The sequence below is a fragment of the Argopecten irradians genome, chromosome 5, assembly GCF_041381155.1.
Source record: "Argopecten irradians isolate NY chromosome 5, Ai_NY, whole genome shotgun sequence".
In the NCBI taxonomy this organism is placed as follows: Eukaryota; Metazoa; Mollusca; class Bivalvia; order Pectinida; family Pectinidae; genus Argopecten; species Argopecten irradians.
The window spans coordinates 16,974,514-16,987,002 of record NC_091138.1 but is presented as its reverse complement, the minus strand read 5'-3'; the positions used below and the strand labels follow the sequence as shown (position 1 = coordinate 16,987,002).

Here is a 12,489-nt window from a genome sequence, read left to right as displayed (position 1 = left end):
CATTCCTGGATTTGGAGATTGGTCAGGTCGTTATTGTTAATTGTAACCTGATGACTACTAAAATGTCTGACTGCATGATCCAGTTAAACGGCACGCTTTTAACAATTTCAACAAATACAAAACAGTATACCGCAACAAACAATCATGAAAAACGTTCGTCTTACATTACAACATAGAGATATACATAGGAAATCAAAACATATGGAAAATATGTCTATATCCCTAGTATGTTAAATGTTCAACACTAGAATAGTCTTCTTCTTCGGTCTACTATACTTTGATGATGGTTACCTCAAGGCATTAATAGACTATATCACACTAACTACCTATCAGTCATTCAGCGTTTGTTTTACACACTTTCTGTTTCAAGTGTGTCGCCTGTTGTTAGTGCTTGTTACTGAAGATTCATTTTAAACAGACTGCGTACATCATTCATTCATCATTAAGCGTTTGACAACAGAGCCCGCTGATATAAAATTAACATCAACTAACTGCTCGATTTCTTTTGCAGATTCATCATGGTGGTGAATCGCTACCTCGTCAACGCATCTCTCAGCAATCGAACAGTGACAGAGACGACAACCTTCGGGTCCCCTTTGCTGCTCACCGGGGACGAAATCTGTGTTGCTGATTTGGGTCTAGCTGAGTGGGTACTTATCGTGCTCTACGCCATTGTGATAATTGTTGACATTACCGGTAATGGGATCGTCGTTTATCTAATCCTCTCGGAAAGACAACTAAGGACAATAACAAATGTCTTCTTAGTGAATTTAGCGGTGGCGGATATTGCTAAAGCATTCACTGGTATTCCTTTTTCACTGATGGTCAACTTGATATTTAGATACTGGCCTTTTGCAGCATTCCTGTGCCCGTTCGTAGCCTACATAGAGATTGTTGTGGTGTTCGCTAGTGCTTTTACAATGGTAGCTATGAGTGTGGACAGATACATGGCCATTGTCCATCCTCTTCGTCCTAAACTCACCTATAACGGTGTCGCCCTGACACTTCTCATGGTATGGTTATTGGCCTTCGCCATGCCCATTCCTACAGCACTCAGTGCGGGCTTGCATATCCCTGACATCTCCAACGCCTCAGACAGCCATGCTTGTTACACTAAAAAGGTGCACTGTCTGGAGAACTGGTCGAACGAGTCTCAGAGGTCAGTGTACAGTCTATTGATAATGACATTACAATATGGTATCCCTTTAGTGGTCCTGGCCCTCACTTATACTCGGATTGGTGTCATCATCTGGGTACGGCGCACTCCAGGGGAAGCTGTCAGGCAACGGGACGAACGCTTCGCTTCCTCTAAACGGAAGGTAAGTTATATTATATGAAGTTCAAATATCACCAATTTATTTTCATATGACAAAGATTTCAAAAATTTAGAAAATATCCATCAACAATTTCAGATAATAAATAACAACAATAAATATTTAGAAAGAAGGCATCTAATTTGTATTCATTTGTATTTTTTATTGATTTGTAAAACGATCGGGTTGGTGTTGTTTGTAAATAGGTCTCTGTTACTCATCAATTTTGATTGAGGGGCAAATGAGCATCGTTTATCCATGAATTAATTGAAGGCATTAAAACTATTCACAGATGGTGAAGATGATGATCGTAGTTGTGCTGCTGTATGCTCTGTGTTGGCTTCCTCTGCACACCCTCCAGCTCTATACGGATCTCGACCCAACCATCTACGATCACATCCCCAACTCTCACCTACTTTGGAACTTTATCCTCTGGCTTGCTCTCGTTCACGCCTGCTGTAATCCAGTTATTTATTTCTGGATGAACAAGAAATTTAGATATGGCTTCCTTAGACTATTGGTATGCTGCCTCAAGAGGAGTGTACCGCCACGCAATGTCCGCCTTAACTCTCAGTATACAATGAACTCCATCCAACACCATAACAGCATCAAGACAGAAAAACGTTACAGCGTGTTGTCAACTCGAAGTGGCATCGGAAGGACATCAGTCACGGCACATGCGCCGTCCGGGTCCCCATAGACTTGTACGTGTCCATGAAATAGGAGGGTATTCTTTATTCGATGTTTTTTGTGTATATTTTTGCATGTTATATGGCAATTGACTACAAACATCGGTTACTGTTTATATTGATATTGTATTTTTGCAAATGAACATTTGGTGAATGGAACTCATTCTTTATGGATACTAATAATGAATCTTCAAAGCCTGCAGCAAAATAGAATGTTTCCAATTTTCATTTTACTTTAATGTTTTGTATTGACTAAAGGATATTACAATGTGTATTTTACGGCTAGTAATGTATAAGAAATTTTCTATCTCTTCTACACTTAAAGTATATTATGCGACGTATTATGTATTTAAGTTGATTAGCAGTAACTGTATAATTGTCATGCAAACATTCAGTTCGAAACATCTTCAAGATATTTTCAATGCCGATAATGATATCATGTTTCAGAGGAAGAAAATAAACTAAAGCCAAATTTTCAAATGACGACATACCAATTATCAAAGCCGTCGAAAGCTCATACTGCAGTAATTATATGCTACCCTAAATGTATTGATTAAAGTGTAATTATCCATGTGTATATTTACTCTTTGACTAATCTGAAAATGTTACTAGTTTACATGCACAAATAAAAGAGGTTCTTAAAGTTATTAATGAATGATGGTGTTTTACTAAAAATGGGAGGATAAAATTGCATCTTGTGGACTTCGTCATTAAAAAAGGTAAAAACATTCATATGATAAAGTGAATAAAAATATCGAACTTAGCCCGTATGTCTAAATGATTTTATCATACTATTATTTTCCTTACTTTAAAGATGCTCCACCGCTGGCGAATGGTATTTGTTTCACTATCAAAAACAGGAGCAGACGATTTAGTATTTTTTCGTCAGTTACAAAAGTTACTTATTTTATACCATAACCACCATTGAAAAGTTTGAGCTTCAAATTTTACTTCAAATTGAAAATTAAAAAAAAATAATAAATTGCATCCCGAAACAATTTCCTGAAACTATATCCTATATGGAATGAGTACTGATTGCGCATGCACCAAAACCAAAATGAATTATTTTCTATTATTTTTTTTGTGTCAATTAGACATACATAAACACGATTAAACACTAATTATTGTTCAAATGATGAATACCATTTATGCTCTGTTGGCGGTGGAGCATCTTTCAGCGTTTATCGCATTTTGACTTATCGTTATATCACTATTTTTAACGTACAAAATAAACGTTTCCAGTCTTTGAAATACCGTACTGAGAGAGACTCTGGCGTAACGAAATTTAAATTTTACAAGCTCTTGTTGGCAATATGTTTTCTTTCATAGATCTCTTATAACTAAAATTTCAGCCTCTTCATGTTGCCAACTTGCATTGCTTATCAGTATAATATAGGATATTGTTATCTGAGCTTTTAGTTTAGTTTGGAGACTTTGCTTACTGAAACAGATAAAACACATTTTAATCAACGTTAAAATTATTTGATAAACGATTACTTGAGACATCACATTTTTGCGCATTTTACCTTCATTCATATTTTCATGTTTATTGACCTATGGAATAAAAAAAAAACCTACAATGCTAAGTTGATCTTTTAAAAATAAAGTACATTCTATTCATCTTATTGAGCTATATCATGATTTTATTTGTGCAAATTTCTTTGGCAAGGTACTTATTTCAGTCAATCACAAGTGAAACGTTTGAAAATATAATAAAGGTTATTGTGATATGTAAAAGCAGTTTAAATAGACGTTACTAGCATATGACTAGATTTCTAGGATTCAGAATCTCGCTCTCCCACATGCAGCCAGGAGCGGCCCGAATGTCGCAGGTGTCTGCAGATGTCTTTGGGTTGTGTTAATTAGAGTGAAAAACAAACTTATCTAACACGTCAATAGCAAACGAAGGTTGTATATCAGTGGACATACCAATTTAGATTACACATAAACTGTGAACAACATATAATACTGAAATAAACAAGGTGATTTGGTGTGAGATTGTCCTTGTGAGGTAAAGATCACTTGATATTTGTTCACGACTTTTAATAAAAATGGATCAGCAAAACTTAGAAGATATCATGAAACTGTTTATAACGGGCGGTATATTTAGTGTACAGTCTGATTTTGTGCGTCTTGGACCCTCATTGGTTTGGAAATAAAATTATATGACTGATGTAATTCTATCTGTAATGCACACATCGTGAAATTAATACTTGTTTTAATGTTTATAAGAAGCAAGATTGAGTTGTTCACGGAGACGAAGTGGTCCTATATTTCGCAATAACTGGTAAAAACAAAGTGACAATTCGTCGGATATTTCAATACATTGGGAAAGATAACAGCGGATTCAGATTCAAGGAGTTTCCATAGGGTCAAACACTGGTACATCCACGACCTTTAGTCCATCGAGGTTATGAGAACGACATCGTGGATATTACAGGGGTTACTATCACTCTCGTCATGTCAAACCATGGGCTATGTCATAACAAAACTGAAGAGTATGTGTGCTACAACAGATGAGACAGGTAATTTAATCTTTTTGATAAAACGATACATAAAATAATTCGATTAACGGTGCACATCATGGTTATGTAGTTTGGGTTCGTTCTCTGTAATCTTCAAAGGAACTCTCTGTAGGCTTGTAATTGGTCAGTTTTTCTTATAATTCCCTGTAGTTATTTCTATGGCGGAGTCCAGGTAATGAATATAACGACAGTGATAGTAACCCATGAATACCAAGGATAAAAAGACGGATATCACATATAATAATTAAATATAAGTTGTTGTTTTTTCTATTTGTTTTCTATGTCAATATTCTCTAGCTAAACAAAATCTGCAAAATGACAAAACACTTTATTGGTTTGTTGCAATAGATAGTTTTGTTTCATGATAAAGTCCGCTTAAATTTTATATTTCACAGAAGGCCGAAGGACATTTCTGATAGTTGTGTTGTATCAGCTGCCTTATATTAACAGGCATTGCATAATTTTAAAGCTGAACAAACACTTTAAGAAATAGTGTTTCTCGGGATTTAATGTATAAAGTACACGCAAATAAACCCTATCTTTACCAAAATTAGCCATTTAGTCGATTCATACAGCACAGATCCATAAGTAACATTTATAAATCCAATATTACACACATGTAGAATAGGGAAAGGGAATACATATATATCAAATGGAAACGTCTAAGATATACGTCAAGCTGTTTATCTGACCACGATCGGTTTTTTAATTAGTAAAACATGGTCTCCTTAACCCTGATGAATCAAACGATCTTGCCTATCTTAAAATGAATAAATCATGTTCTTTTTAAATATTGATAAGAGAGCGATATTATCTGTAGTCGATGATTTCTAATGATTACTTTCTGTTTTGATAGCAACTTATTAAAGACCGATGCTAAGGTACCAAAAATCATGAGCAAATGAAACAGGATATCTTAAGTAGTTTTATTAAGTCCAACTTCAGTGAGAATTGAAATATTAGATTTTGTATGTCAAATGGATTCAGAGGAACTTCATCTGTTATTGATGTGATTTGTCCATGTGAATGAATAAACTCTATGGACTTTGTACATTTGACATTTTTTAAACCAAGTGAAAAGAGTGCTGACAGTTGATTAATGTCACCAAGCAGACACTACACTAATGCTAGGATTATCGTTAGTCAAGCCTTACGTGTTGTCAATGAATATTTCATGGACCTCGGACACGTTGTGAAGAGATAAAAGTGCAGATCACTTCCCTTAGAGACTTACGACAGAAGTGCTCTTCGTCACGTGCATAGATGATATAAAGAAACAAAATGAGAAAATAATTTTGTTTGGAATCATTATGTTTATTATGAAGTCTATAACGCATTATATTCATCTGCACAATGTAAGAACCATATGCACATAAATATGCATGGCAGTCATAATGGGAAGTACACATCAGCTGTGATAAAACTGTACACTTCACATACAAAAAAAGTATTTCTAGGCAAATCAGGTGTCGACATAGACATGTATCGAGGAAATTGCCGAGTCCTGCGTTAATTTCACAGTGCATTTTTTGTAAAACCAATAAGGATAGATGTAATTTGGTAAGATGTAAACTCTTGGAAGCGTGGATACTGATTAGTGATCTGTACGATAACGTTATCATCATTTTATCGGACTAAATTTGTATCTCCAATCTAAAGTAACAGAATCTACTACTCTAAACCTTATCTATGGTAGGTCGGTATGCTTTCAAAAGGACGTTAAACTAATCAAATCAAACCAAATATCCTAACAGTGCCTTAGACACTTTACCATACTGCAACACTAAGATTGAATCATACTGTTTTACAATAATGTTATAACACTGCATTATAATGAACAATAATATGACTAAGATTATGTCGCAGGAAGTCACATAATGGGGACAAGAACCAGGAAGACCTAGAGATATGGTGGTATGGAGAACACGATCTAAATCATTGGTGGTCAGGAAAACGAGGACTTATAGTACAATCAGATGTAGGAGGTGTTGACACAGATGTTTGAGAAGGATGTGGATAAAAATAATGGCTGGTGTGAGGTTTATTGTGACGTATGAAGTAGTGTGAAAGGAAATAAGTTGGGGAAGGTGAAAGGTCGCGGCCGGTATTTCCTGTCCGAGCACACTTCGGTCAATTCATAGGAGGTTCCAAATCAAAAGATATGTACCAGCGGGTCACAATACATCAGAATAAGTTACAGAAATTATGTAGTTTGTTACGCTTTCAAATCACTTCTGTTGTTATATTTCTACGATATATCACTATAATTCAATATTGCTTGTTAAGAACATATTCATTGGCTTAAAAATTTACTTTATCAGCCCATAAAGGAAAAAAATGGCGTCGCCGTTCGTGACGTTGCTTCTGATTGGCTGAGATGACGGCGTAATGATTAATAGACAAAAGAGTCCCAGAATGAATTTTGAATGAGATTATGAATGAGATTATCTTTTTATTAGTGAATGAATTATAAGGATTAATTTGAAAATTTTGAAACATCTATTCAAGTTAATCCTTAAACAAACCGTGAGGCTTTCCATTAATGTTGGACCGAGAGAGACTGAAAAAAGAGAAATGCAGACATCATTTGTTTGGCCAAATTTGACTTCATAAAGGCATAAACGTTTACCTTTGTTTGGCCTTGAAAACAGAATTGGCATACAAAACGATCAAAAATTATTTCAGTACATTATAATAACGGAACCAATGATAAGAATAGCTTGTTAATGTTTAAAATAGACTAATACGTGAAATTAAATCACTGAGACTTGGTATCAATGAAGAAACCGAAAAAAATTACCCTGTAAAATTAAACAACAGTATTTTCATCTTGATAATATTTTTCCTTATTCTCTTCATATTGTTTCAATTCAATAGCATTTGATAGTAGACTTCATGCTCATAGAAATATCCATTTGTATGTCAAGATTAAATGATACCATTTAAATCCAAACAATAACTAATACACAAATAGTGAAACTATCCGCCATCCGCTCTAGGTATCATAACATCATGATTATTTAATGTAATCTAATTACATTTCATCACTAAGAGAAATGCAATCAATAGGTTAGGTGAGGCAAATCTCACCAGCCAGTTTACTTTCATTCTGTAGTTGAGAGGTATATTAGATTGATTCTGTATAGGTGTACAAAGAATGCATGTCTACTTAAAGAAACAAATGTTCAAAATATAGTTATGTGTTAAATGTGTGTTGAAATTTCTTGTGTGAGGACACTTATGTAATAGCCTGTGAATTTCGAAATTTGATTTTGAATCTAAACAAGGAGCCGCAAAGCGTGGCATTATTCCCCGCGCCCCGCAGTTGGAATAAAACCCAAATACATCTAGGTCAAAGTAACAATTATTCAAGTATAACTTTAATTGTATGCGAGTATTGTAAAACTGGAAAAAAAATCAGCAGGTAACAAAAAGAAACTGTAATTTGGTATTTTTTTATCTGATTTTTCATGGTATCTGAAAAAAAATCCAAAAATTGAAGTTCCAAACAGCAAAAGACACAACTAGGGCACTTGTCTGATATATTCAGAAAGGTTCATGCAGCTGCGTTGAACGCTTTTGGAGTTATAGTCCGGAAACAAAAAGAAACAGTAATTTGGTATTTTTGAATAAATAATTCCATGTTAACGGAAAATATTCCAAAAATGGAAGATCCGCAATAGCAAAAGACACAACAATGGCATTTGTCTGATATATACACAAAGTTTCAAGGAGCAGCGTTGAACAGTTTTGGAGTTATAGTCCGAAAACAAAAGGAAATAGTCATTTGGTTTTTTTTACTAAGTTTCTTTGGTAACGGAAAAAATCATAAAATGGAAGGTCCGCAATAGCAAAAGACACAACAATGGCACTTGTTTGATGTAAACAGAAAGTTTCACGAAGCAGCGTTGAACGATTTTTTAGTTATAGTCCGGAAACAAAAGGAAATAGTAATTTAGTATTTTTGACAAAGTTTCCATGGTAACGAACACATTTCCAAATTGGAAGGTCCTCAATACCAAAAGGCACAACTTTGTCTGATGTATACAGAAAGTTTCAAGAAGTAGCGTTGAACGGTTTTTGAGTTATAGTCCGGAAAAGGATCTCGGACGGACGGACGGAGCCCAAAACAATATCCCCCGCTAACACGTTTCGCGGGTGATAAAAAACTGTAATATACTTGATCTGAATGAGTTTTTACATATGATTTGCGAACATTTACAGCTTAGCCAATTACATGCCTACACCAAGATATATAATAACGTAAATGAATAAAATACCTATTAAAACCCATCGAAGGTATCCGGTGTAACTGTACCAGATAAGTGATTAATAGACTTAGAACATATCTCTATATCAATCCATTCAGCCTTGATCCTTAGTAATCAAACTGGTGTTTGATGGGTGTATTAGCTTTAAACAGAGCCCCTTGGGACAAACGTCTTGGAGTAATTATGTTTTTAACAAGGAGTCCTGCGTGAAAATCGCTACCTTGACTTGATGTGACGTAAACTCAATATAAAACCACAGAGTGTGCTAATACCTAATTAGTCAGTTCTCTAATATCCTCAGATACGTTTATGGAAATTAATTATACTTCAAATTGAAATTGCGCTGAATCCGTTGAGAATAAAAACAACGTGAAGTTTAGATTTTGAATCAGAAAAATGAAAATAATTATTTTTTGTCATGCTCAAATACACGTAATGCGTTCATGGAAGAATCGCTGATACGGCGTAGATGAGTCTGTCAGAAATACCATGATCGCGATGCTTGATAAGTTTATGCCTGGTGATGTACATCTTGTATGTATGTCGGTAAAACAATATCCAAAGGGCGGCCTGCATCTCTAATCATCGGAACATGCGATATGTTGCACTCCCATTTGAAGATCATATTTTCAGATAGCATGACACAAAAGACTACTTGAATCTACATTAAGGTTTGGGTGGTCATTTTGATTTCTCAGATTTACCTCACTCCGTTTCACTAGGTCAATGAAGAGAAACGGAGGGGAGTAACTTCGATAAATCAGAATGTGGGTGAAACGTTTGATTAGAGTGATATTGGTTACACCAAGGTACATTTGTACACGAAGCATATACTATCCTTTGTGAAACGGAACACAAGATTTAGTCACATGAAAGAGATAACGAAGTATTGGTTGTGTGGTCCATTGACAACACATTATAACTGATTGCATGACGAATTGCATTATTTTTGAATGACAAATGTGATATCGGTGTACGCTTCAAACGAACTAGATAAGATAATGGTAAAGTCAACGTAAGGTAGTGTATCTAGAGAATTTGATTTCACAAAACGTAGTCTTTACATTCCGTACTTAATGACATAGTCATAAATCTGTCATCAAACTCAGGACTAGAAAGAATTAGGTCAAAGTATATCAATTAATATCAAATAGAGTTCGTGTTGGCTCAGCAGGTCACCTCTCCGCTTGTTCTACAAACACGTTTTTTTTTCTAAATGGACTTACATCACTCGCAATATATTTAATTTGAAAAAAGGTGGCACGTTTTTTTTGCAAAAGTCAATTAATTTCCAACACGTATCCCGTTGGTATGAAAGATTAGACTCATGTTCTGAACAGTCGGGTGGAAATAACATACCACGATTCTGTTATCAGCCTACACGACTGTACTTGTTCGTGTGTTACTGATCACAATATTATTTTAATAACGAAGGTCTCTTTGTCTTTTACTTTTATAAAGGAATATCGATAAGGCATCAGATCGATACCACAGAGGAGACATACAAGCTTTTTGTAGCAACACTCCCATGTGTTATTGACATGTATAGGACAGTCCAGAACAAATCCGTATCCATAAGGCATTTGATGAAATGGTATATAAAAAGTAAATAAGCAGTAATCTAAAGTTTTTTGCAAATCCTTACCGATTCCTATACGAGTATTATGGCAAGTTCTGGTAAAATTAATTTCAGCACTAGAAACTACGGCAAATAAAATCACGTAATCTTGTTTTAATTTAACATTTCTAATCAATAATAATCGTAATGAAAAACTTTCGGGGGTAAAAGTCAGAACAAACTCAAATCCAGTCTCTCGATCAAATCAATAACGTAGATTTCAGAAATAACAAATAATTTGTTTTGTCGAAAACCAGGATAACAAGTTGATAATCATTCTGATGTACAATGCATGAAGCATTTTTAAAATGTTTCACAAGGGACATTCGAAATTTTGATGAAAGATATATTTATGGTTATTTTTATTGAAAAATATCTTCCACGTTCTGGGTGTGATAGAACTGTCGCTGTTTTGCTTTCCGATTCTCTTGATGATATATACTCGAGCTTTAAAACTCGAAAGACATACCATTTATAGGATTTGATGATAACATTCTTATAATAGCTTCCCAGAAAATAGCACGCAAGGTATGGAATCAGATTCAGAAGCCCTGGGAGGTATAAAGAAATTATCTCATAGAAAACACATTGTAAAATAAACACTATACATTACCATAGTAAAATGCCATACGACCTGTTCTTTATTCAAAAATTCTCTAGTTCACTCGACTACTAATGTAGCTCGATGTTATGATGATACATAAGAAAACGTGTGGAGATGTAATTTCATCCCTCAAATTTCATATATACATTTATAAATACTGCAGTATACACAACCATATGTTTATATCTTCACTAACCTTAAAAACATATTGCTATTTATTAAATTAAAAATTATTTTCAATACGTAAATTTTGATATTAATGAAAGCAACCTCGCCTAGAAATGAAGAATATATATTTCATTAATCTTATCTTATGTCGATCGCATGTATTGCACAAAATATTCACAATAAAGTATAAACTGCACTTTAATGACTTAAAGCAAAAGCGTACATAGGCACCAAACGTATACATGTATACATGTAGATAGTCGGTCAATATTTTACAAATCACCTCTGAGCTAACAATTAAGTCCCATTGACAATTATGATAAAAGGAAATTAATCATCTCGACTGAAAACAAGTTTAAAATTCTTTGCGCTACGCACCAAATAATCGTATCAAAGTTGAATTGTCTATCGACAGAAATATTAAAGTTTTCAAATCATAATTATCTCGCAAACATCTGGTGAAAATGTGTCCATAAGGCAGAAACATGCAGTCTCCCTCAATCTCATGATTATCCCCTCGAGTTCAGGCATAATGCACAAGACCAGGGTGACACTAGCTTCATTATTTTGAACGATAAAAAAGTAGATGATTTTCAATAACGTTTCATAAAAAGTTAAAAATAGCCGCCCAGTGACAATCGTCATATACATGGTGTCTATTTCTCTAACAGACATAATGACCTTAAGGCTTCATATAAATCTTATAGACAGAAGTCACATCACAGTTACTCAGTGGTGAAAACTTACCATATAAATGACATAATAATCAGTAAGAGATGTGAGTTTAATGATTTGGTCTTGTTGGCCCTGATTGACACTAAGGAACAAATAGGAAATGCTAAAACGGTAAATTGCTAAAAAACAATATTTCAGATTTCGGTCGTATATTGTATACTGATTTTGTCTTCAAAAATTGATGCTTCCGTAATATAAGTAAAGGAGAGAGTTATAGACGCTATGTCAATAGATATATTCCAGGTAACACTGTTTTTAAAACCTTTATTTGCAGGACACGAATAACTTGTACTTAAAATGATAAATATAGGACAAAGAAATACGTCTTACGGTGTGGATAATCGATTGTTCAAGTATTAATGCTATTCACTCCTTTATCAAAGACATATTGAGGCAAAGGTGAGGTGTACATTGCATCAAAACATTGACAATATGTTTCTACAATGTACTGTTAATTCTTAACTCAAGCATTAAAAGTATATTAAAGAATAGTCAATTTAAACTCGAAGACCTATTGGGTCCTATTTTTCACAATCTTTCCTAAATATTGGTCTTGAAAAGTTGCG

The 12,489-nt window shown here is 34.4% G+C and overlaps 1 protein-coding gene across 1 annotated transcript; it reads left to right on the top strand.

Annotated features, from left to right (window-relative positions):
- Positions 1-511: 511 nt before the first annotated feature.
- Positions 512-2,649, top strand: LOC138324518 (RYamide receptor-like). Its single transcript, XM_069269575.1, has 2 exons — positions 512-1,319; positions 1,606-2,649. Exons 1-2 carry the CDS (start codon positions 519-521, stop codon positions 2,011-2,013), a joined length of 1,209 nt encoding a protein of 402 aa, XP_069125676.1. The 5' UTR covers positions 512-518; the 3' UTR covers positions 2,014-2,649.
- The last annotated feature ends 9,840 nt before the right edge of the window (positions 2,650-12,489 follow it).

Excerpts from the sequence above, each read along its gene's own strand:
- LOC138324518 (XM_069269575.1), top strand. The coding sequence starts at position 519 with ATGGTGGTGAATCGCTACCTCGTCAACGCATCTCTCAGCAATCGAACA. Across the intron at positions 1,320-1,605 it reads TCGCTTCCTCTAAACGGAAG|ATGGTGAAGATGATGATCGT; the intron begins GTAAGTTATATT and ends AACTATTCACAG.